The 26,084-nt window shown below is 41.3% G+C and overlaps 1 protein-coding gene across 1 annotated transcript; it reads left to right on the forward strand.

The window, feature by feature from the left end:
- The first annotated feature begins 3,256 nt into the window (after positions 1-3,256).
- LOC122841182 (phosphatidylinositol 4,5-bisphosphate 3-kinase catalytic subunit alpha isoform) lies at positions 3,257-24,194 on the forward strand. The gene is made up of 21 exons (XM_044134262.1): positions 3,257-3,645; positions 6,110-6,514; positions 6,603-6,812; positions 7,579-7,829; positions 7,918-8,163; positions 8,371-8,456; positions 9,675-9,780; positions 11,083-11,235; positions 12,094-12,228; positions 12,339-12,463; positions 13,714-13,795; positions 13,893-14,057; positions 14,160-14,263; positions 15,500-15,671; positions 17,916-18,022; positions 18,828-18,949; positions 19,214-19,292; positions 19,450-19,620; positions 20,550-20,667; positions 20,768-20,919; positions 21,120-24,194. The coding sequence occupies exons 2-21, from the start codon at positions 6,163-6,165 to the stop codon at positions 21,388-21,390; spliced, it is 3,207 nt and encodes a 1,068-aa protein (XP_043990197.1). The 5' UTR covers positions 3,257-3,645; positions 6,110-6,162; the 3' UTR covers positions 21,391-24,194.
- The last annotated feature ends 1,890 nt before the right edge of the window (positions 24,195-26,084 follow it).

Consider the following 26,084-nt stretch of genomic DNA (forward strand, 5'->3'; position numbering starts at 1 on the left):
TTTTTAGAAAATGTGTGAGAAAATTGCAACATTTCACCCGTTTTAGTAAGACGGATGGAAAAAATGCTGCATGTTCACAGTTGACAATAATCCCCCCACTGTTATCAACTCCGTGACTTTTTTGCTATATTTTGCAACATTTCAGATAAAAAAAAAGAGTTAGTATTGGCCAAAATCTAAATCTACGAGTCAGACTTTTTTTTTTTTTTTTAAAGAACTGTAATCGGCAATCAGCCATGAAACTGCAATCAGTGCACCGCTGGTTCCTTTAGCACTGAGTTCCTGCTAAAGGAAAACATCGCGCCATACAAGAAAGCTATCTGCTAAAACAATGGAAGGGCTTCCAAAGCTGGAAGCCTGGAAAACAGGACATACATAACAAAAGAAGTGAAAAACAAATGGTCGAAAATGGAAGTTGAAACCTCTGAGTGAGCTGCGAGGAAGTGGGTTTTTTAACCAGAAAAGCCAAATAAACCATCATCAACAAGCAAAACAGACGAAAACACAGTTCTGCTTGGTTGAACCAGATGACAGGAAGCATAGTATCCATCCATCCATTCATTGTATTCTGCTTATCTCAGATCAAGTTATGAGGGCAACAGGTCCAAAGAGGGAAACCCAGACATTTCTCCAGGCCAGAAAGGAAACGAGAGTTCCTCCAGCGTGATCTGGGTCTTCCCCCGATTACTAAAGCATCTTCTGTTCAAGGTTCTACTCTGCAGAAGCTGAGTTTTCAGAGCCGACATAAAAGGGATTTTTAAATCTAGAGAACTTGCTGCGACCTTTAGCAGACTTCCCTCGGGGGCCGGGGCTCTGAAAACATCCACTGAGCAGCAGCGAGGATGTAGCTTGTTTATAGAAGCCGACTGGATGTTCCTGGCCGGAAGCTGACAGACACGGAACTGGCTGCGAGCGGGGATTTTCCTCTGCATGGCTTCAAAACGCAGTGAGGCGTCTGAGAGTAGCACTTTACACGTGTGGCTAATGATCATTTAACACAGTTCTTCTCTAGTCACATACACTGTGAAAGTTGTCGGGTAATATATTTATTTTTAAAATCCAAGCCATGTGTGAGATTTCAGAAATAGTGGCCAATGTTTTTTCCCGGCTGTCTCCCATGCAGCCAAAAGAAATCTTCTCCCAGAGTCACCAGAACCCAGTCCAGGGGTGCACCAGAAGTCACATCATTAGTCACTGACTAAACATCTTTCTCCCCAAGTGACTCATTTAGTGGGAAGTCTAATGTTCGGGGGCTCTGACAGGGTGTTCGTATTTTTATTTAGCTGTATGCTGGTTTTTTGTGTTAAATGTGTTTTTTTACAAGCAAAGATAATATGAATTAGAAAAAAAAAACCCACATGACTAGAGAGTCTAAATATATTGTTTATAACGTTTGCTCCTTAAATTCATCATGAATTTAAGGTCCTCAAAAACCTGTGGAGGAACCACGGAAACATTAAAGGGGCAGTATTATGAGTTTTCCAGCCACATATTGTCATTCTATAACACAATCAAGTAACTACATTAACATTAGTTGTTATAAAAATGCTACATTAATCATATATGATTTTAAAAAAAATTGACTTTGTAAATTAACGCCTTGAAATTGTTTAAAAACTCCCGCTCTTTCTGAAACTCCACCTTCAGGAAGTCATCACAACATGGCTCCTCTATTAACCCTTTAACAACATTTTACCAGCTCAGCAGATGCACAGCTCCACCACGTGTTTGCTAATTGCTGCTGGCTAGTCTGAAGGAACTAAGTGGGGGAGGGCCACTCTTGAAAACTGCAGCTCTGAGGAGGAGCTGCCTCTTGAAGGCGGAGCTAGGTCCACCCAGGTGTTTTTTGTTGTTTTTTTCAGCTGAATGGTTTCCGTGGAGATTAAAGGATTTCTCTTGAAAGAATTAACACAAAACTCCAAGTATGTTTTAGATGAGGGAATAACATTGTAACATGATGAAAAGCTCAAAAAAGTCAACTTTACATCATACTGTTCCTTCAAACCATGTTCCCTCACATGGTTCAGAGAGGAGTCGGTTTGCTTTGGGCCTTGCATAAGACTGTATGCAGCAACATATTTTTTATGCTTTTCTCATTTTTTGCTGACATTCATTTAAAGATGTCGGTTGTGTTGTCCTTTGTCAAAAAACAACAACACCAAAAACAACAAATAAAACACAAGGGGCAGGGGAGTTGATTTCCCCTGTCTCATCATCCCGTGAGGAACATCTGCTCCAGCTGGAAAATTGTGATTTTCCACTCATGACCAAGCTGAGTCTTTGTCCTGGTTCAGATGTCTGAACGACAGAAGGTGGCTGCCGTCTTTCCTGCGGTCGATGCCTCTGTGTTAGACAGAGAGGGGCTGATCTGATAACTGAACTGAGATGCTCTCAGTAGTAGGCCAGAACAACTCAAGAACAATAGTCAGACATCGTCTTGATAGAAAGGATCCAATTTCAATGCAAAATTCAACAGCTTTGCATTGAATTTCCATGAGACAATAACACTAAAACGTACCTGTGATATTCATTAGATCTATTTTTCCTTTCTCAATAAGCTTTGATTCTAGAGATCAAAGCTTATTATTGGGTGAAATTGGCCTAATCCAAGTCCAAACCTAAATTCAAATAGGAATCGTTTAAATGTTCATTGATTGTCATGCCTTTTGACAGAGATTGAGCTGTTTGGTAAAGAATAACAGGGAAAAGTTTCCAATTCCAGATGCACAGAGCGGACATACTCCATATGAGTAGAAACTCATAAGTGATAAAGCTTATTTACAGGCTCATTTGTGTTCATGGTGTTGGTTGGTTCATAACATTAATTAAATTAATAATTTAATCTGGAAAAATTTTGTTACTTTTTTAAACCATTTATTCTTTTTAGAATTAAAAAATAAACATAGACACTGGATGAGCACACTTTATCAGACTGAATGATTGAGATTAAAGTTAATGATTAATGTTTTTAAAAAAATAAATTTCCACATACAGTCAGTAAATTATCTTTTACTAAGCAACAAGCTCAAAGATTTTGTTAGTCCTTTACTTTTTCTGTAAGCAAAAACATAACATAGTAAAAAGGAGTTGTTAGTGTGTTTAATTCACTTTCTTTTACAATCATATAAAACCAGCATGTAATTTCTTCATCGTGTCCTATTTTGTTTTTAAAGTCAAATCACGGTTCATAAATTTGATCCTGACGGTGTTTACAAACATCATCCCAAAAATATTTCAACACCTAGTGTTGAAATATCCACCGAACGGGTAGACTCTTTTAGCACAGTTGAGCCAAACGATCCGGATCTCAAAAAAAGGAGCCGAAATTCCCATCAGTCCAGGCTAGCTGTGTGAAGATAGCGCGCTATGAAACAGAACAGTTTGTTTTCAGGACAGCACAATGACGAACAATATGAAGTATGATAAATTAATATCGCTCCAACATGCTGCTAACGTCACCGGCAGCTAGGACCGGGGCTTTCTGCTCCACGGTTATCGTCTACATGGACAGAGGATAACATTAACGTCGCTGCGTGAGACTTCCCGAGTGGGCACGGATGGGATTAACTGGGCTAGCCGCAGCTAATGACGGTGCTGGCTGACTAGCTTCGCTGCTAACCGGTTTGAGTTTGCAGTCTAACTCAGGTACTGTTTTCTCGTTTCTCCTTTATTTTGTTCGCTTTCGCTGTCCACCCAAACGACTGTAAAGTCCCACACACCCAGCCAAGTTTTAGCTCGCGCACATTAAAAATATTAACGTTAGACTAAAATTAGCTCATGTATGAGGCGAGGTTGTCATATTGCCAATGACATTGATCTGCTTAGTGAGCTTGGCTAGTATGGTCATCTAGCTCCCCGAGTAACAACACCCAGCTAAAGTTTAAAAAGAAAACAGTAGAAGTAGAGAAAGCGTTGCGTCCAGCTGCCAAAGCTAAACCGCAGCCGTGTTAGCCTCTGGCCAGCATGCAGTTGAGCCTCAGGAGCTACTGAGTTTGTTTACATGCTGTTTGAAGTCCCTTAAACCCACCTTTCTGGGCACTTGTCGGAGCTTTTGCGTAAATACACATAAACATGCTGCGTTCTGTTTTATAATTATATCCAAAACATTTGAGTAGTTTGTTATCGGCAGGGGTAGCTCATCTACTCCCAGGTGCCAGCTAAATTAGGTGAAACAAAATCTAAATTAGTCTTCTCCCTTAAATAAACAGGAGCGCTCTCTAGATGATCAATATATAACAAGGCAGCTTTAAAGCATTTGATAAACCCGTTTAGGATATTTTATGGGATTCAGAACTTCTTTATTCAATAATAATAATAAAAAAAATACATCAAATGGACAAAACTAACACAAATGTGCGATGTTATGTAAGCAATATTTTTTCTCAAGTTTTGTAAGTGTAAACAAAGTCACATGACCTCCTCCGACCACAATATTCATAGCTTTCAGGGCAAAAATGAATAAGGTCTGGAACATCAGAATACAGTGGATCTTTGCCAGTTTTAGTTTGAGATTATAGCTATAATCTTCCATATCGTCCATAGATTAACAGAATCCTGTATGTCACAGTTGGGATTAGAGATCCACCAATCGCAAAGTTTGTGGCCAATATCTCATCTCCAAAACTGCAGAGTCTATATAACAATGTTAGCAAATAGTTTAGTTTTTTCTTGAAGATATTTAAAATGTACCTTTTCCTCACTTTTGTGTGTGAGAATTCAGTTCAATTCAACAATACTTTTATTAATCCCAAACAGAAATTAAATGACTGAATGATGACTTCAAAATATCTTCAAAAAGTCGTTTTGGCTGGGAGGTTTTCCAGTAGCAGTCGGTCTCACAACGAATCTGAAAGGGCCTCTGACTAAAGACTGTTGCTGTATGACTGCCTCGTGACTGTCATGACATGCTAACAGCTCAACAGAGATAATTTTCCACAGAAACATGTCATGGATAACACCTGCAGCTGTTAGCAAGCCATCCTAATCCACCTAGTTGGGTTTTCCCGCTCCTCTTTAACGATGGATGGAAGGGAAGTTTTCAATTTCCTGCTTCTCCCTCTGCATCCATAAAGTTTCCTTTTCAACTCCTCAGGGATTTGGGGTCATAGTTCACGTATTATTTTAGCTTTTCAGATGCTAATCAGCTGCTCCCAGTTGTAAAAACAATCTTTTGTTGCCCACGGTTACACATCACAGCATCTTTCCAAAAGTGAAAAAAAAAAAAAGTAATGACTGTCTGCGTCACACAGTTAAAAAGGATTATCTCAAAACAAACATGACATGAATAAAGAGGAGGACATTTTAACATCTTAGCATGAATTAGGCACTTTTAGCTGTACTGAACCAAAACAACAACAGCTTTGTGTGTATTCCCTGCAGAATGAAAGATACTCATCTGAGCTCTGAGGTCTCCAATAAGCTGCCAGCATTTATAAAACCCAACATTTTCCTTTCAGAAAGAACATTTTTCTGTAACACATCCACCATCCAAAGGCTCAGGCTTAGACCTTTTGTGTGTTAAAAAAATAAAAATAGATTAATTACGTAATTAATTAAAGTCTATGTAATAAATTAAAATCCCGGCCCTAAATAAGATTTCTGTGTCATTCTACCCAGCACACTCACAATGGTTCAATGAAAGTAATGGGTAAAAAAAAAAAAAAAAAAAGAAGCTGCTTGAGTCCTGCCTAAATCTACAAGGTTTTCATTTACTTAAAATGAAGAAAATTTAAGAACAACTCTGAAAATCCTCTTTATAAAACTGTCATAGAAAAACAGAGTGTCTTCAGTCAGAGGATTCAAGATCCTTCAGCCAGGAAGGATCTTGAATTAACATGATAAATTAAGAACATTTCATTTTCCTTTGGGATCAATAAAGTATTTTTGAATTTGAAGTGAATTTCTCCAAACAGTACGCGTTTATTCCTCTCTTTCTGAGTTTTTTGGGGGGTGGAGAAGGCTAAATGTTAATAAAATACCTGGAGGTGAACATGTGTATTATCTGGGGAAAATGTTATTATAATATCTGCCGTGTTTAAAAGGTCAGCCGTCGTTCTGTGATTTCTTACATAATTGTCCTTTTTTTTCCTTTTTCTTCCTTGCCTCACAGTCAGCTGATAGCTCTCATCTGGAAATCGCCGGGCAGGATTCGCCGGAACCGCCATGCCTCCCCGGCCCTCTTCCGGAGAACTATGGGGGATGCACTTGATGCCCCCCAGCATCCTAGTGGACTGCCTGCTGCCAAACGGCATGATCCTCACGTTGGAGTGCCTCCGGGAGGCTACGCTCATTACAGTGAAGCACGAGCTCTTCAAGGAAGCCAGGAAGTACCCCCTCTACCATCTGCTGCAGGAGGAGAGCTCCTACATCTTCGTCAGCGTCACGCAGGAGGCCGAGCGCGAGGAGTTTTACGACGAGACCAGGAGGCTGTGCGATCTCCGGCTCTTCCAGGCTTTCCTCAAAGTTATCGAGCCAGTGGGCAACAGAGAGGAGAAAATCCTCAACAGAGAAATAGGTGGGCCTCCCGTCAGCGCTGCCGGGGTGCGCAACGTGCGGCCGTTGAGCATGTATCTGATTGCGATCTGTTCTCCGTTTATCTGCAGGCTTCGCCATCGGAATGCCCATATGCGAGTTTGATTTGGTGAAGGACTCCGAAGTACAGGACTTCAGAAGGAACATTTTAAACGTTTGCAAAGAAGCCGTGGACCTCAGAGACAGCAACGGCTGCCACAGCAGAGCGTTGTACGTCTACCCGCCTAACGTGGAATCGTCCGCAGAGCTTCCCAGGCACATCTACAATAAACTAGATAAAGGTGAGACGCTCCACCGAGCGGTCACTGCATCCTGGAGAATTCAGCCCATCGGACACGCTTTTTGCATTAGCACTGGTTCATACAAAGCACCGCCTATTTACCCACAGCTCTGCCTTGGAGCTGGACTCCTGCCTCACAGAGCCAGTCTGACATTTATGTTCCGAAAATTAAGGCCTTAAAATGTCTTAAATCGATTAAAAACATGTGAGTTGGGCTGAAATACATCAATCACAGGTCTTACATTTTGCCGTGGGAGGACTGGTTAATCTCTTCACCTTCCTTAAAATGATGGCCTGAGTGATTTTTGCCTAAAGATATCTAAGGGGGAAAAAAAAATCACTTTTGGCAAAAAAAAAAGACTTAGAATGGTGACTATATGTAGTTTTTTTTTTTTTTTACTTGCTGGACTTTCCTGTCACAAAAGTTGGTGTTGAACGCAGACATCTTTATTGTGCTCAGCAGGTGGATGGTTGGTTGATGCCACCAGCAACTAGCTGTTAACATACTCTGGATAGCTAGGCCAATTTCACGGCATCAGATGCAAGGTCAAATTTCTTTTAAATCATATTTGATATGTGCGGCATTTCCATGGCAACTGAAGGTAACGTAGTTAGTTGATTGTGCTATTAAATGGCATTATGTGTCTAGAAAATAGATAAACCCTCATTGTTTTAATAAAAGCTAAAGTATAACGATTCCAAAAGAACACTGGAAAATTCCTGTTTTACAGAACAGCTTCTGCCGTGCCTTTTTTTCTGTCCTTCAGGCCAGATTATCGTGGTGATCTGGGTCATCGTTTCTCCCAGCAACGACAAGCAGAAGTACACCCTGAAGATCAACCACGACTGCGTGCCCGAGCAGGTGATCGCCGAAGCCATCCGGAAGAAGACGCGCAGCATGCTGCTCACTCAGGAGCAGCTGAAGATGTGCGTCCAGGAGTACCAGGGGAAGTACATCCTCAAAGTCTGCGGCTGCGACGAGTACTTGCTGGAGAAATACCCCCTGAGTCAGTACAAGGTATCCCGCTCTGCGCTTTTCAGCACTCGTCAACAGCTGAGTGGGAACTTTGGATTAGCTTCATTTCACCTGTCGCTGTGCTCTACAGTACATCCGCAGCTGCATCATGCTGGGAAGGATGCCCAATCTGATGCTGATGTCCAAGGAGAGCCTGTATTCCCAGCTGCCCATGGAGAACTTCACCATGCCGTCGTACGCCAGGCGGATCTCCACGGCGACGCCCTACATGAACGGCGAGACGGCCACCAAGTGTCTCTGGACAATCAACGGGACGCTGAGGATCAGGATCCTCTGCGCCACATACGTCAATGTAAACATCAGAGACATAGACAAGGTAGAGCTGCTGATCGGTCTCTTCTTTTAGCAAATAGAAAACATTTTTGGTAATCCCAGTGAAGCTAAAACGGGGAAGGTTTCTTGTCAGACAGCAAGGGGAAAAAAATTGGCATCTGTCTTTTTATGTAGTGTATGTAAACTCCTGGTTTCAGCTGTTTTTGTTAGTTTATTACCTGCTTCAAATTTCTCTCGTTTCCTGCTGTAGATTTACGTCAGGACTGGGATCTACCATGGTGGGGAGCAGCTGTGTGACAATGTCAACACTCAGCGCGTTCCCTGCTCTAATCCCAGGTAAGGAGGCATAAACGAGAGCACTTCATGTTCTGGGATTCTGCGCCGTGCTTCGCCGTTAGCTACGTTTCCATTACAAACGTGCACAAAACTTTGTCAATATTCAGCTTGTGTCAATATAACACGAGTTCACAATTGTGACGCTTTTATTAAATAAAGAGACGCAATGTAAATCTGACATGACTAAATTTGCCCACATGGTGAATCATTAAAAAACAAGCCATGCCAATGCCAACTACTTCCTGTTGTGTTGTTGGTATTTTCTGCCAGTAGTAACCTTTTGTTGTTGAGCAAGACTTGTGATTCAATCACAGTTCAGCGAAACACGCTATTTTTGATATGGCTGAAAAACCATCTTATCCTAATGCAAATATTTTTTAATCAATAATGTGACTTTTTTTATTTATTTTTTAATTGGCGTATTTCCATTAAGCCATTTTATATTCATAATTCCATTTGCGCAATTATAGAGACCTCGCAACATGATGTCACGCGCACAAGAAAAAAAACTGCTTGCCCACGATGACTACCATTGGTTCTAGCTGCCAAGTTGTTAACAAAACACGCTGAATTGATAAATCAAAGAAAAATGCTTACAACACCTTTACACAAGATAACAAAGTGTAAAAATATCACATTTCATAATGTCAGGAAAAGGTTTTAATTAAGAAAAATAGCAATGGAGAAGGAAGTAGGCTAGTAATGCTAGCTTGACTTTGACAACTTTAACATGTAGATGTGCTGCAGAATTCTGAGTTTTGGTTCAGTTAAAAGAGAAAGGCGACCCGAACGCCAACTCTCCGACAGATCACCAGTAGAGCAGCTGTTTAAATTAGCCAATCAATCGCAGACATTACATAAAAGGGTAATGGACTGAATGTTCTGCTTTTTGAGAGGGAAATGTTTGCATGTTTTTTGGTGTAGAGTCCTGATACACATCGGAAACTGTTGTCTGTCAGTTACCACGGCAATGGGACTTTCTGTAGCATAGCCAACACAGAGAGTAACAAGATAAACAATATGAGAAATGTTGAGATATTTTTCAATGTTTCTCTGCGTTGTCTTTCCTTTTCTGTGGCGCACTGCGCTAAATTAATGACGCCTACATCTCCAGGTCTCATTTTGTTAACGGAGTTGCTCTGCGGCGGCGGCGCGGCTGTGAACGGCAAGCAGTAATTGGATCCTAGATATTGAGTGAACGTTTCCTTTCGATTTCAGGTGGAACGAGTGGCTGACCTACGACATGTACGTCACAGAAATTCCCAGAGCCGCTCGACTCTGCCTCTCCATCTGCTCCGTCAAAGGAAGGAAGGGAGCTAAAGAGGTCAGCCGAGAAACACACAGAAACCTTGACCCTGGGGATTTCTTGGTCATGAATGATTTGATCGAAGAGTTGTTGTTAACAATTGTTTTAGAATATGGATCCGAATGTGTGCGTGTCTGCTTGAGCCGCTGGCTGAATGTGGTCTAAATAAGCTTAACCCATTTACCAGTTAGCCATTTTACTGGGCCTTTATGCGACTGAGAAATAGTTTGTCGAGTGGAGGAAAAAAATAATACATTTTAAAGGAAATTTTTTTGAATTTTTAAGAAGTAAAAATCTGAAAACACGGCACGCGTTCAACTGCCGGAGTCAGTTCTGTGCCTGTAGAAGTTCAAATCTAGACATGCAGCTAAAGGGAAATCAAAGAACTTCGCAAAAAAATCTGACACTCGTCCTGAATCCACAGAGAATGTGTGTAAACATCAGCTTTCATGTGCTGCCGTAGATTTTGAACCACTTTTAAATCCGTACTTTGACTAGGCCGTTCTAACACCGGAATATGCTTCGATCTAAACCACTCTGTCGTAGTGCTGGCTGCATGTGCACAGATTCAGAGCGGCCATGAAACTGTTTCAGATGTCATACAGATTGGGATATTGTCTTCTAATTGACAACCTGAAAGCCAGGTGACATTTTTCCTTCCACTCAACATTCTTCACCATTTTTTGTTGGCCTGCTACATGCAATAAAACGTCAAGAAAGTTTGTGGTTGGGATTTAATATAATGTTCAAGGAAAATGAATATTTTTTGCAAAGATATCTGCATGTCTGAAGTGAACGTATATATTGGCATATAAAAGGAATTTGAAAAGATAAAATATGGATTTATGTTCTGTGTAGACCTCTTTTAGATGGAAACAAGAAGAGTAAAAATTCATGAATCGATTTTCCATAATTTAAGGAGCGGCTCAGACAGGCCTTTGTTTTTGGATGGGCTGTAGTTTTCCACAGTGGAATGAAAGGAGCTAAAGATACGCTGCCAGTTATCTGCAGCTCTCCATTTTTCCTCCACCGTCTCACTGCAATAAATTACTGCCAGGACGTTCGAAAGCAACACATAAACCACCTCTCTGTTTTGCTGGCCTGCTTTCCCTTCAGACGCACGTTTTGACAAAAGGCTCTATACGTTTAACATCTGTTCCTCCTCAGAGCCAACCATCCCGCTCCAATCAGAAGCCAATAAAAGGCCAAGAAGGGGTTTTAATGTTTGAATGTCTAAACGGGGATTGTGCTCCGTAGCCCCGAGCCAGAGCCGTTTGGAAACATTTTCCTGCTTATCTCGTCTTTGGTGTTTTCCTGCAGGAGCATTGTCCCCTGGCCTGGGGCAACATCAACCTGTTTGACTACACACACACGCTGGTAGCAGGGAAGATGGCTCTCAACCTGTGGCCTGTCCCACACGGCCTGGAGGATCTGCTCAACCCCATCGGCGTCACAGGCTCCAACCCCAACAAGGTGGGCCCTCAGCGATACGGTTCTTTGGCCTGTGGATACAGTTCTAATTCTGACCTTATCCGTAGCGGTTGTTCTGAAAGAAATGGAAATGATGTGCATAAATGTGATCTTTTCATGTCTTTTATGACATGTGTTGGCTGCTTACATTTGAGCTTGGTGACTGGATTTCATATGATGGGGGGGATGTCTTTTCAAAGCTGGCCTTAAAGGGGCAGCATTATGTAAAATTGACCTTTTTTAGTTTTACATCATGTTGTAATGTTATTCCCTCATCAAAAACATACCCGGAGTGTTGCCTTGATGTTTGTTTAATTGTTTAATCTCCCATAGCAACCATTCAGCTGTAAAAAAACAGCTTGGTGGACCTAGCCCCGCCTTCGAGAAAGAAGCTCCTCCTCGGAGTTGCAGTTTCCAAGCTTCAGAGCTTCTGCATTACAGATTCCTCCACTCGGCTCCTTCAGACTAGCCAGCAGCAATTAGCAAACACTTGGTGGAACTGAGCATCTGCTCAGCTGATTATAAGAGCTACTTCTCAGTGCAATGCTGATAAAAATGTAGTAGAAGGTTTAATAGAGGAGCCATGTTGTGATGACTTCCTGAAGGAGAAAGAGCAGGGGCTTCTTAAAGAGACAGTTGCCCAATTTTAAGACGTTAAATTAGGAAGTCAAATTTCTTTTAAGTTATATTTGATACAGCATTTTTATAACAACTTAAGGAAGCATAGTTACTTGGTTGTGCTATAAAATTATACGATGTGGCTGGAAAACACATAATGCTGCCCTTTTATCAGTAACCCGTTGACGCAGACACCTGCCTGACTGTAGTGAACTCTCTGATTGAGCCCCCTCCCTCTCACAGGAAACCCCTTGCTTGGAGCTGGAGTTCGACCACTTCAGCTGCCCAGTCAAGTTCCCTGACATGAGCATGATCGAGGATCACGCCAACTGGAACATTTCCCGGGAGCTCGGCTTTAATTACTCACACCCCGGCTTGGTAAGATAATAGCGTCAGGAGAAGCTGGCAAACGCAGGACTGTACAGTATACTCAGCGTGTTGGTGAAGGAGTTTGGGGTATTAAAGTGTTTGACATCTGGTTTCCGCAGAGCAACAGGCTGGCACGGGACAAACCCCTGACTGAGAGCGATAATGAACAGCTGCGCCAAGTGTGTAACCGGGACCCTCTGTCTGAGATCACTGAGCAGGAGAAGGACTTTCTGTGGAGCCACAGGTACATCTATCTGTCTGTGCTCTACGTTGAAACGTTAGAAATCGGCTGGTAACCAGTTTTTATCGGTCACCGGTGGTCTTTGGTGTGGAAATCTGCAGCCATTTTCAGCACAATTCTAAAGGCGTTTTTCAGTGAAACATGGCAGCTGTTCACTCAGAACGCCACATTGAGGGAGTTGGACCTCAACATTAGCTTCTGTTGGAAAAACCCGTTCTGTTCGTCATGGGAAATGTTAGCAGCTTCTTTTAGGGATGCACCGATTTGAACATTTGGGCTGATATCACCAACTGATATGGACATATTTATGGCCAATGCCTGATATTAAAAATTTTTTTTACAGTTTTTTACATTTTTTTTCTCCGAAGAGTTTTTGCGGCGCTAGTGGCTCGTATTTTTTGCGACAGTAGGCAGACAGGAAGGAGGGCGAGGAGAGGGGGGAAAACATGCGGCAAAGGTCGTTGGGACCGGGAGTCGAACCCACAACGTCCGCGCCAAGGACCAAGGCCTCCAAACGCGGGGCGCGCCAACCCCCGCACGCCAACCCCCCGCGCCACCACAGCACACGCCCAATGCCTGACATTCACTAATATCACATTTATGTTATCTCTTTCTACATGGTGCTTGTTTTGTTTCATTTTAGTTTGGTTTTATGTTAGTACTTCCACCCCATATCCTTGTCACGTTTCCTGCTGTTGTCGACTTTCAGTCGCTGCGTTTTCATCGACAATATAATTTGATATTTTTGCAAATAAATTTGCTTAACAGAAACACTGCAATTTTGAAAAAGCTTTTGCCGTTAAAAAAACTTTCGCCGCCAGGAGGAGGTGGTATCGAAATTGGTTTGCTTCTCAAAACTGTAATGGAAACACTGTTCGCATCGCACAAATCACATGACCAACAACCGGATGTTGCCACTGGCACAAAGCAGGCAGAAGGCGGCGACAGGAAGTGGTTGGACCATCATGGCAGGACGTGTTTTACAATGACTTATCGCGTGAACAAATTTATTCATGTGAGTTTAGTTGCCTTTCTTATTCAATGGAATTAGACAGTTTAATTTTTAACTTGTGTGTGGAAAAAAAACTCCCCAACTTAACACAGTTGTAAAAGCTGGCTAAAATCTCAATCTTACAACTCGGAAAACAAACCACAATCTCTGCTTTGTTTTGTTTTGTTTGGGGTTTTTTTTTTAAGTGATGAAAGATGCTTCAAGTTGCACATGTGTGACCTCCAACCTCCTTTGATTCCAGGCATTACTGCATCAACATCCCAGATATCCTTCCCAAGATCCTCCTGGCTGTGAAGTGGAACTCCAGAGACGAGGTCGCGCAGGTGAGGTGGACATTCTCGCACGCGGGCAGACCCGACCGGCTGGAGACGTTTCAGGCAGGCTGAGTTTAAACCTTTTTTTGTTTCTTTGTAATTCCAGATGTATTGCCTTCTCAAAGACTGGCCTGCCATTAAGCCAGAACAAGCCATGGAGTTGCTGGACTGCAACTTCCCCGACCCCATGATCCGAGAGTTCGCCGTGAAGTGCCTTGAGAAATACCTAACCGACGACAAACTGTCGCAGTACCTCATCCAGCTGGTCCAGGTGAGTCAGGCTGCGGAGAACCGGCTCCCTGCCGCGTCGCCCTCAGCAGCAGCTGAGGAGCAGGATGCTGAAGTTGTTTTTCCCCACGTCGTCTGTGTCCAGGTTCTGAAGTATGAGCAGTACCTGGACAACCCTCTCGCCCGCTTCCTGCTGAAGAAGGCTCTGACCAATCAGAGGATAGGACACTTCTTCTTCTGGCATTTAAAGTGAGTTCATTTCTGCCTGGAAGGATGTGAACAATTAATCGCACGATAAATCAAAGCAAGCTCGGTAATTTCCGAAGGGTAATTTTGTTGACAGTCTTTATAATCCATTACATTTACGTTTCTTTTGTGTGTGCTTTTTATTTTCTCTTTATTTGGTGTTTTTGGTTGTTGTGGTTTATGCGTTGGATATTTTAAATGTCTTCCAGCTCCAGTTTTGGTGTGATCTGTACAAACGTAAACTTTTTTAGTTTTTGAGAGGGTGAACTTGCATTGTTATACCATTATCAATATATTAGTTGAAAATGGTCTCAAAACGACATTATTATCGTCACAATAACTCCTGGGACAAGGGCTTAACCAGGGTGTCCAAAGTGAGGCCCTTAACATGATTTTGTTCGGCCCTCCTGACCACAAGTCAACAATGGTTATAAAAAGATACAAACAAATCAAATGGTGATCCAAAAAATGTTGGAAATCGTTTATTTTTCTATTAATAAGACAACAATCCGAATCCCTTTTTATGTTTCAGATTTTTGATATGCAGATTTCAGAAAACGTTTATTTATTGTTGAGCAGGCAAAACAAAGAAAAATGCAAATAACTAAATTTTGCATTCTTTATCTAATCAATTTTGTACTAACTGTATCATTTACAGTTTGTTGTGGTAAATTTCTTGTCATGATAGGAATTTAAATTTATTGTTGCCATGATAAATTCCTATTAAAAACTGTCCGTATTGTCGGTATTATTTGTACTACTTCCTCCAGTAGAGCATTAATAAATATTGATAAACTTGAAAATATAATTTAATTCAGTTGCTGTGTGCAGTTTAATGTGACCGGCGTCCACCAAGTGGAACGTTTTTCCAGGGAAGTATTTGTGTTTGTGGTGCTGTGATTGCTGTGACGCGTCGTTGCAGCCATTCCATTTCCTTAAAAAGAAGTAAGAAATTGTTCTTATGGTCATTTTTTTATTATCACAATCATACCACAAAATATCATAATGAAACTTTAAGTCCATATCGTCCCCTCTCTTGTTAAAATGCTCCAGTTTTCACGTCTGGGGCCAAAAATTTTGACAAAATTTTGTTTTTTGAATGTTACCTAGCGACCCAAATGCAGTTTTCCAAATCATCCGTCCATGATTTCAACGCTGCACACGACAGCATCATCTCCTAACCTCCTAAAACTTCCTTCTTCTTCTTTTTTTTTTTTTTTTTCTTGTGTGTGTGTGAAGATCAGAGATGCACAACAAGACGGTCAGCCAGCGCTTCGGCCTCCTGCTGGAGTCGTACTGCCGGGCGTGCGGCATGTATCTGAAGCACCTGAGCCGGCAGGTGGAGGCCATGGAGAAGCTCATCAATCTCACCGACCTGCTCAAGCAGGAGAAAAAAGACGAGGCGCAGAAGGTAACCCGACAGCTGGCAGCTGCTTCCCTTTCATCCACGCAGGGTGCGGGTTCAACCTCCGCAACATCTGGACCGATCCGGAGACGTAGATGCCACAAGAGTTTTAGATCCCTGCTAACTGGAGGGCAGACGGTTCTTGAATGGGAACAGTAAATATTATTAGATTTGTGCAGGCTTTAGCGTATTGAATATTCATTGAGTATTGAATATTACTCCACTGAAGGCTTGGCGGGGGTAATACCAGGTTTATATTCTGTATTATAAAACAAGACTGTATGACATGATTAGATTTTTGGACTGCATGATGTTATTAAAAAAAAATAATTTGTGCAATAATATTGGGAAATATTGCGATATCAAGTGCGTTATATGTCTGTTTTCTCTCCATCTTTCTAGTTTGTGCTTCCAACTCTGATTTTTACTGCAGTTTGAGATTTTGCTGCTGTGAGACACGGACTGAACGTTTTGTCACAACGTTTTGTGGTGCTGTTGCGATAACGATACAAACCATTAATTACTTCTTTCTTTATATTATGGCTGTGTTTGCATGCCACAGTAATTTTAGAACCACAAACACGAATGAAAAACATTCCCATTGATTATGAGCTTCTTCGTACGGCACCAGTCACATGAAGAAGTGTGATTTGTATTGCTAAATAGGACTTAATTATATTTTCAAATTCATTGTTATTCATTAATACTCTTAAACAGAGGAGAAAATACTGAAACCTACAAAACGGACGGTTTTGGTTGTTTTTTTTTTTAATCGTTAATTTGAATTTATTACGACGTTGTTAAATCTAAATTCTTATAATAAGAATAAATTTATCACGATAAATGATACACAATGCGATAAATGCCCGCCCCTACAAGAGACTCTGTCCTACTGGTCAAATATCGCATTAGCATAAAAGATAAAACTTCAGAAATCGTAAAATATATTGGCCAACAAATACTTCAGTCCTTTGCAGTATGATATTGAAGTGACATATTCGCAGTATATTCTCCAGGCCTAATCTAATTGTTTTAATTTAAAATGGATAACAAATATTACACTGCTAAAATAATATACCATATTTTCCGGACTGTACGTCAAGTTAATCACAAAATGTGAGATGAAGTGAAAAAACATAAGATTCATCGGAGCATAAGTCGCATGTATTTCGAGATTGTTAAAGTTGAGCAGGGCTTCGTCCGTGTTCATGATCTGATCTGGAGACGCGTTGAGTTCAGTTGCTTTACAACAGACTCACAATAATAACACAAAGTCACCCAGTATATTTGTCTAGTTTCTTGCTGGGACATGTTAAGTACACTTACAATAAGACAAACTAACTTATAAGTACTTTTTCAGCAAGATATACTAGCATGTTGTATTTAATACTGCTTTAATATTGATTTTAAAAAAGTACTCCACTGGCAGATTATTTCATTCATAACATGAAAAAAAGCATCTTGTTATTAATGAAATAACCTGCCAGTGGAACTAATACTTTCAGATATTAAGGAAATATCTACTTAAAACGAGCTAATATGTTTTGCTGAAAAATTACTTTTAAGTTAGTTTTTTTTTCTTTCTTTTATTCAAGTGTGCAAAAACATTTTCATTTTTTGTGTTTTTGCAGTGTGTGGGCTTTGGCTTGGACGTCTGCTGTGCAGACTGTAAGGCTGTAAGAAATGTGCTCTTAGTGTATCCCACAGCTCTGGCCACAGCTTTTAAATGCACGAGAGAGAAGTCGCATGAAAAGCTGCTGTTGCAGCGTTTAGGCTTACCTCCACTTTTGCTCATATCTTCTTGTGAAAGTCAGCTCTTGTAATTAGGATGCCCGTGTCTGTGACACCGTTCTGCTTTCTGTGCTTACTTGTGTCCAAACTCCAAGCCGCGGCTGCCAAAGCGAATTGTCCTGATTGTGTCCCAGCCAAGCGGAGCTGTGGAGCAGGAGAGGATGTGTGCAACGCTCCCTTTTATTCGTGAAATAAATCTGAACGCAGATCAGCTGCCAGACTCCGATTTTTGGCTTCATGAAACTGTCGACTGTAGTTGAATTTTAAAGTATTTGTAGATCAAAATCTTACAATCAACACTATGGATGTAATCCTCACATGTGACCACCAGGGGGTGCTTTCTCATACAAAAAGAAAAAATTGAGGTGTTGAAAACGGTAAATAATGGAGGTGAGTTTGAGGTGTAGCGTTTACATCGGAGTTATGGAAGTGACTGATTTCTCTTTCGTCTCCTAAAAGGTCCAAATGAAGTTTCTGGTCGAGCAGATGAAGAGGCCTGACTACATGGATGCACTACAAAGCTTTACCTCTCCGCTCAACCCGGCACATCAGCTGGGGAACCTCCGGTACGCCCTCTGACCTCTCACAGCAAAACAACACACCGGTCTGCAGTCTAGGGCCGAAACGATTAATCGGATTAATGGAGGTCAATTGGATTAATCGGGATCAATCCAGTTGTCCTCTGATCAACTGATCTGATTAATTGGATCAATCGGGATTAATCAAATTTATTGTGATTAATCTGGATTTTTCGGCTTAAATTTGATTTATTGTGATTAATCGGATCAGTCGTCATTAATCAGTTTACCCAAAACATCAACACTTTGCACTCAAGATAAAAAAAAAGTCTGTAAAAATATTCTACTGAGAACGCCAGTTTTAGCTTCATGTGGTTCGAATTCAGTAAAAAAAAAAAAAAAAGAAGTAAAAATTAAAGCATGTTGGATGTAATTTTTTTATCAGCAGATCCACCTTTTACTTCAAACGATCAAGCGTTCACAGAAGGAATCTTACTGTGATTGCATGTTGGGCAATGAAATGTTTTTCTTATTTAAAAAATAAATGTAAATATTTGTGCCTTTTTAATGTATTTCTAATGTTGTATAAAATAAGGGTAGGTGGTCAAATGAAAAATCTGCAGAATGAGCAAATTTTTCATCTGATTAATTGTCAGAATAATCGTTTTCTGAAATAATTATTATTTATGTTATTTGGGGACATAATGAACCAACTGCTTGGTTTATGCAGACGTACAGTCAACCCTACAGCTGCTGCAGTCATGAGTAGAGGCAGTTCTGAAAAGCTGACTGTCTTTTCTTGCTTTTTCACAGAAAAATTTTTCTTTTTTTTTCTTTTTTGCTTTGGTTTCAGCCTGGAGGAATGTCGGATGATGTCATCGGCAAAGCGACCTCTCTGGCTGAACTGGGAAAACCCGGACATGATGTCCGAACTTCTCTTCCAGAACAACGAAATCATCTTCAAAAATGGAGACGGTGAGTCCTGCCTCTCCTCCTCTCTCTGACTCGGTGCAGCATCCAGTTAAATCCTGCAGGGTGTGTCACAGCGCACACACACACACACACACACATCTCCCTATCTCTATCTCCCCTGCTCTTTTAGCAGCGTGTCTGATTCACACTCGGCTGCGGCTCGTGTGAGATCGGCCTGACTTTAACGGCTCCGCTCCCACAAAGAGCGGCGCAGAGCTGCTGATCAAAGCGGCTAATATTCAGTTGTTCACCTCGGTGTTTCCGCAGATCTGAGGCAGGACATGCTGACGCTGCAGATCATTAGGATAATGGAGAACATCTGGCAGAACCAGGGCCTTGATCTCAGGTAGGCCGCTCGCTTCCTCATGACAGCGGGAGACGCAGGCGCACGGCTTTTTTTTTTTTTTTTTTTTTTTTTTTACATGCTGACAGATTCATCGGCCCCTCCCGTTCTGTGAACAAGCCCGTCACCTCTGTCCGCGTTTCCCGTGTTTTTCTCCCAGGATGCTGCCGTACGGCTGCCTGTCTATCGGCGACTGCGTGGGGTTGATCGAAGTGGTGAGGAACTCTCACACCATCATGCAGATCCAGTGCAAAGGAGGCCTGAAGGGGGCGCTGCAGTTCAACAGCCACGCTCTGCACCAGTGGCTCAAGGATAAGAACAAGGGGGAAATGTGAGCCGCGTGAAAACTTCATATGTAGAAAGTATTCACACCCTCATTTAAAAAAATCAAATAAAATTCACACAAACTTATTGGGTTTTCTACGACGGAGCAACAGGAAGTGGTTCACACTGTGAAGGAAATCCACACTTTCCATCTGACTGAATAAGATTTAGCACAGATTCTTAATTGGATTCAGGTCTGAGCTTTGACTGGGCCGTTTTCAGACATGAATATGCGTTGATCTGACTTGTAGCTCTGGCTTGTATGCTACCCATTAGTTCCAGCTGAAGACAAAGGCATCCCCGCAGCATGATGCTGCCACCGCCATGTCTCGCTGTGTGTCTGCTTTTGGAATCAACTCGATCAGCTGAGCAGCCACTTCCACGTGTTTCTGCGCTTACATATCAATTTTATCGATTGATGAGATTTTCTGTAAAACTTTTTGGAAAGTCTAAAAAAAAAATAATTAACAATTAAAATAAAAAGCAGGTTTTTGAAGATATTTTCTGATATTTTAAGAAATATTCACAACTTTGTTCTCATAATATTGGGACTTTTGTTGTACGCTTTTTATTTTTTTTCACATTATTACGACTTAATATTGTGTCGTCAATCTCATACGACTTTTTCTTACAATATTATGAATTTTCTTGTGCTTCATTTTTTTTCCTTAGCATTAAACTCGTAGAATGCTAATGCGACGCAACTTTGATTTAATTTATTTATGCTTGATTTTATTTTGAAAACCATATTTTTCCTTTAGTTTCAGAGGAACACTTGGCTCTCTGTTGGTCTGCCACCTAAAATTCAAACTTGGAAGAAAAAAAAAAAAAGTAACTTGGTGTGAATACTTTTGCAAGCCACTTTGCAGCACAAACACATAAACAGTTTGAATTGAACAATTATTTCTGTGTTTGTTTTGTTTTCTCCTCCGTTAGGTACGACCAGGCCATCGACCTCTTCACCCGGTCGTGCGCCGGCTACTGCGTGGCCACCTTCATCCTCGGCATCGGAGACAGACACAACAGCAACATCATGGTGAAAGACGACGGGCAGGTGGGAAGACCTCCGCTTGACTCGTTCTCAAAAACTCCCTTTCTCTTTCTTTTCTTTTCTTTTTTTTAAATAATGAAACGTTTCCGCGGTGCGTTCGCAGCTGTTCCACATCGACTTCGGCCATTTCCTCGACCACAAAAAGAAGAAGTTTGGGTACAAGAGGGAGCGGGTCCCGTTTGTTCTCACGCAGGACTTCTTGATCGTCATCAGCAAAGGGACGCAAGAGTGTACAAAAACCAGAGAGTTCGAAAGGTGAGACTGCTGGAGTGGACCGAAGGGGAACGACCCGGGACGCAGCTCTGGGAAAGATGAAAAGCACATTTAGCCATTTTTTCCCAATAATGAAAAGTCCGTTTATCTACCGGAGACAAAAACAATTCTCTTTTATTGCGCGATTAATTGTTTTATTGCTTATTGTGACCCCTCCCCACCCCGCTGACCAACCCTCTCAGGTTCCAGGAGATGTGCTACAAGGCGTACCTGGCCATCCGGCAGCACGCCAACCTCTTCATCAACCTGTTCTCCATGATGCTGGGCTCGGGCATGCCAGAGCTGCAGTCGTTCGACGACATCGCCTACATCAGGAAGACCCTGGCCCTGGACAAGTCCGAGCAGGAGGCGCTCGACTACTTCATGAAGCAGATGAACGACGCCCATCACGGCGGCTGGACCACCAAGATGGACTGGATCTTCCACACCATCCGCCAGCACGCCATGAACTGAGAGGACTCCGTTTCCTTCCCAAAGCCACGTGAAGGTCTGGTTATTGCCGCCGAGCTAAACAAAAACAAAGAGGCTTAAAAAAAAAAAAAGCCTTCATTGAAGACAAAACGCCTAAAAGCGTCTATGAATCCAAGTTAAGATATTTTTTCCACTTAATAATGGGGAAAATAATGGTGGAAACGGTGGGAAAACAACTTCCTGCTACTTTGAGAAACAACGGTGACGTTTCTCATACGAACAGAATGAGCAGAGAGGACCTGAACGGTGCCGATCTTTCTATATATATATATATATATATATATAGCTCAACATACAGACACAAAAGAATATTTCCTTACTTTTTATTCCTTCCCGTACATCTCCAACCATCAGCCGGAGCTTTCCCTGTGGGCGACCTGACTGAACCGTTTTCTACTACCTTGTTTTGATGGACAGAAGGACAAGAACCCCTCTTGGTTTACGACGGGGAGGAACCGACAACACTCAACGATCTGTGGTCTGAAAGATTTCACGTTTTCTGCAGCACACTACCAGACTGAACCCGGAACTCGACGGCGAGCGCGCCGCGTAACTGAGTTTTCTACAGCACTATATCTTTGCTTATATGCATTTGGTGCACATATTTCTATATAACAGAATTTTCTACTGAGCCAAAGTACCATATATATATACATATATATGTATGTATATATATATATATGTGTGTGTGTGTGTGTGTGTGTGTTCAAAACCCCACTACAGAGCAGTCTTATTTTAATCAGCCTAAAAAAAAACAGTCACTACTCTTCCATGTTTTGTGTGTACACATAGCACTGATCTCTGCAGTATTTGTTTTGTCTGTCAGTATTACCGTCGCACCCACCCAGCAGAGCTAGAGGAAACCCCCCCCCACATCACCTAGCTCCAATAAGTCTTTTTTTTTTTTTTTTTTGTCCAGTATTGAAACATAGGAGGAAGAAAAAGAAAAAAGTGCGTGTAATGTTCCTTTAGCTTGATGTTCTGTTCCACTATGCAAGTTGTGGCTCTAACCTGTACCGTACACTAGAAAAGGAATGAAAGCTCCCTAAGGATACTCAGAACCGTGACGGTGAAGGACGGACAGACGGCTCGCCTCTGGGGAGGGAGAGCAGAAGAAGCAAAACCGTTTCCCCGGAACACTAAAGTCTCCTCCCACTTCCTCCCAGCAGAACGAACTGTGTGGAGGATACACTTTGGAACCCCGCCCCCTTTTTTGTTTCTCTCCTCCTCGTCGCCGAAGCCACGTGCGTTATTGTGCCTCATTCTGTTTCTTCGTCTTCCGATTTAGAGAGAGAAAAGGTGACATTCTCTGTCGCTTTCAAGTAGGCGTGGGTGGAGTTAGGCACCGCTCCTAAAAACAAGTCACAGAAATGTTCAAATGTTAAAGCTGCAACATGTTTTAAAAAACATGTCACTGTGTCGCAACAGTGTAATATGAGACAGAAAATCTGAAAACGTGAAACTCCTCTGTCTTCTCCAGGTGGTCCTACTGCAGGAATGCAAACGACCAATCAGAGCCAGGAGGAGGGCCTTGGCGCCGTCAGTCACCTACGTGTAGGCTAGCTGTGCTAATGGTGGAGAAACAGCTTCCCGCTACAGAAACCTATTCACCGTCACCGGTGGCCATGCTAACTAGCTGTAGCGTAGCAGAGAGCAAGGGGGAAGAGTGTGAGCAGCGCGTACATGATCGTGATTGACATCGCTAAGATCCTCCTCCTGACTTTGGTTGGTTGTTTCTGACCAAGTTATTTCTGCAGATGACACTATGACCACAGTTTTTTTCACATTATTTTCTGTCATACTGTCAGGACATAAAGACATTTTTAACCAAGAATCTTTAATAAAAGTCCTAGTTTTAAAGTCCTTTGAATGACTTAAAAGGTTCTTTTAAAAGATTTTGATAAGGACCATAATTACTTTGCTCTAGCCAATAATTACCGTGGCGACCTGATACCAGCCCATGTCTTACTTGCAAACCTTTCGTTTCCTTTCCCCCGGTGAATCAGTCGGTCTCCACGCTCTTAGGAAGCTCCTCGTCTCCAACACGACGTCCTCTTGGCCTTTTCTGCTGCTCAGGAAGCCAAAGCCCATCGTGGCGAAGCGCGATCCCGACGCCCCTCTCCCTCTAAACGACCATCTCCTGCCGTCTCTACGTTGTCACGCAAGAACTCCCCAGACATAAACTCCTCCCCCCGTTTTCTCGTCTGACGTCGTTTACTTGAATTTCATGTACAGAAACGATCTCGTTACTCGTGTGAGGTACAGTCCCAATGAAGGTAACAAGACGCTATTACATGTGCAAATGCTTTCCTTGAATAACTACAGAGGTAATATATATTTTTGTATTTTTGAAATGTACACAAACTCATGTATGTAACCGCTAAAAGAAAAGAAACAAAGAACAAACAAACAAAAAAAACAAAAAAAAAGAGGCAGCAGTGCGTTACCTTTTCCAGTCTCCTACCAAGTCCAGCTGCCTTCCTCCATTAGTGGTGAGGACGGAGTGACTGACGGACAAGTTCTCATGTACCATCGTCTTCTCCCGCCCCTCAAGTGGAACTCTGTAAGCACAAAACGTTGTATTTTTTTTTTTTTTTTGAAGAACCATACTTTGCATGTTTTAAAGCAGACCAGTTTTTGGGTTTCTTCTATACTCACTCGTCTAGAACCCGTAGAACTTCTTCGGATCACTTGTTTTATGCGTCCTCATATGACCATGTCTGTTAAGAAACTATACATTCATTTATTGTGCTGTTGAATAATAATAAATAAAAAAAAAAACATTAGATCTTGCTCTGAAATTCAATCTACGCGTTTTAAGCATGTGTAGAATCGACGAGAATTTACAAAATGGTTTCATTACAAACTCGGTCAAGCAGAAATTTACATCCACCAAATAAAAATACTTCTTTTTTTTTTCACTGTAGTGAAATCGGACCAAATTTCTCCTATTTTGCATCGGTGAGAATTGCAAAACATTTATTTAACAAATGGCACAAAAATGAGAGCGAATATGTCAGAGATTTGTTTCTAAAATTTTGACATACATTTCCTCGTCTTTCGGAAAAATTTTCTGCCATAATTTGAGAGCACACATTTTCCGTCTGAAAGCAAGATTTCATGTCTTTTGTTCTCAAAACTTTGGAAGCTTTGCTCTCAGAATGTGTCTGCTCGCAGAGAGGTTTGCATGCGGAGATTTGATCTAAGAGGAACTTTGAGCGTGAAGAGAAAGGTTTGAGAGAGCACAGCGAATATTTGAAAGTCGGCAGAAGTTTTGAGCACAAGCATTACCAGTTTTAAGAAAGACACCAATTCCAGCTTTCAAACTGAAAATGTACGCAGAAGTATTAAAAGCTTTGAGAACAAAGGACTCAAAACTCAAAATCTGTGTTCAAATTACAGCAGACAAATTCCCCCATACTCATTTGAATGTGTCGGCTAACCTATCACAAGTTTCCAAAGCCATGACATCATCCTCTGGACTTTCCCTCGATGTTTAAAGAGACAGGAATCATTGTGGATGTAAGCCTTAGATTTCAAAGACATTAAGTCTTTCGTAAAATTTTTTCAATATATTTGTCGCTTTATTAGATAAATATCTGAGATATTCTCTCTCATCATTGTGGCATCAAGCAAATAGAAATCAATTTGGTAATTCTGTTTGGTGCAATTTTACTTCAGACATATATATATATATATATATATATATATATATATATATGTATGTATATATATATATATATATATATATATATATATATATATATATATATATATATATATATATATATATATATATATATATATATATATATAAATAAAATCTTCTGGTTCAGTTGTTTTTGAATTTTTACTCTCAGATCAACTTTTAAATATTTAAATACTTCGCCTCAGGACTTTTGCCATAAGACGTCTAAACTAGGGGTTGAACGACTACATATTTTTTAAGGTCGACTACATCATGATAATAGTCGAGTCGATGTCGACTAGTCAGAAATGGTGACGCTATAGTGACGTGGCGTTAAAAACCCTTCACAACTACTTGGAGGCTTTATTAGCTATTTTCACGGCAAATATTTTCTAGTCAACGTCAACATGATAAAAGTTGAGTCGATGTCGAGTTAACTAGTCGTTGTGACGTCATAGCAACGCAAGACGCAAACTTTGGAGTAACTTTATTACCGCAGAACAGCAACAAGTGAAACAACAAAACATCGGGATAGTTTATGATAAATAATAATTTGCTGGGAAACCAACATTCAAAAGGAAACGCACATCTTTTAGATGACATTACCACAGATCTTTATTTAATCAGCAACATAACATCATAATGTATTAGTTAGATCGTCGTGACAAAGACATTCGCGAGCCGGCTAAGTGACATCCTTAGCGGGAAGGGGCGGATTTTCGTGTTTTGTAGTTGACTGCAGCTGCAACTCCATCTCCTTTTAAAAACACTGTAAAACCACAAATATGCATCCATCTACATATCATTTAAACTAATGTATTAACTTATTTTTCTTGTGTCTTGTGACGTATACTGTGCTGTCAGATCAGCACAGGCTGTCACCACCGGCAATCACATGACTGCGACTAGTCGACATGAAATGTAAAAACTCGCGAGACGTCCTAGAGTCGACTAGTCGACTAATTGGTTCAACCCCTAGTCTAAACAG

Source organism: Gambusia affinis, linkage group LG12 (assembly GCF_019740435.1).
Source record: "Gambusia affinis linkage group LG12, SWU_Gaff_1.0, whole genome shotgun sequence".
In the NCBI taxonomy this organism is placed as follows: Eukaryota; Metazoa; Chordata; class Actinopteri; order Cyprinodontiformes; family Poeciliidae; genus Gambusia; species Gambusia affinis.

Excerpts from the sequence above, each read along its gene's own strand:
- LOC122841182 (XM_044134262.1), top strand. The coding sequence starts at position 6,163 with ATGCCTCCCCGGCCCTCTTCCGGAGAACTATGGGGGATGCACTTGATG. Across the intron at positions 12,229-12,338 it reads ATTACTCACACCCCGGCTTG|AGCAACAGGCTGGCACGGGA; the intron begins GTAAGATAATAG and ends TGGTTTCCGCAG. Across the intron at positions 19,293-19,449 it reads AACCAGGGCCTTGATCTCAG|GATGCTGCCGTACGGCTGCC; the intron begins GTAGGCCGCTCG and ends TTTTTCTCCCAG.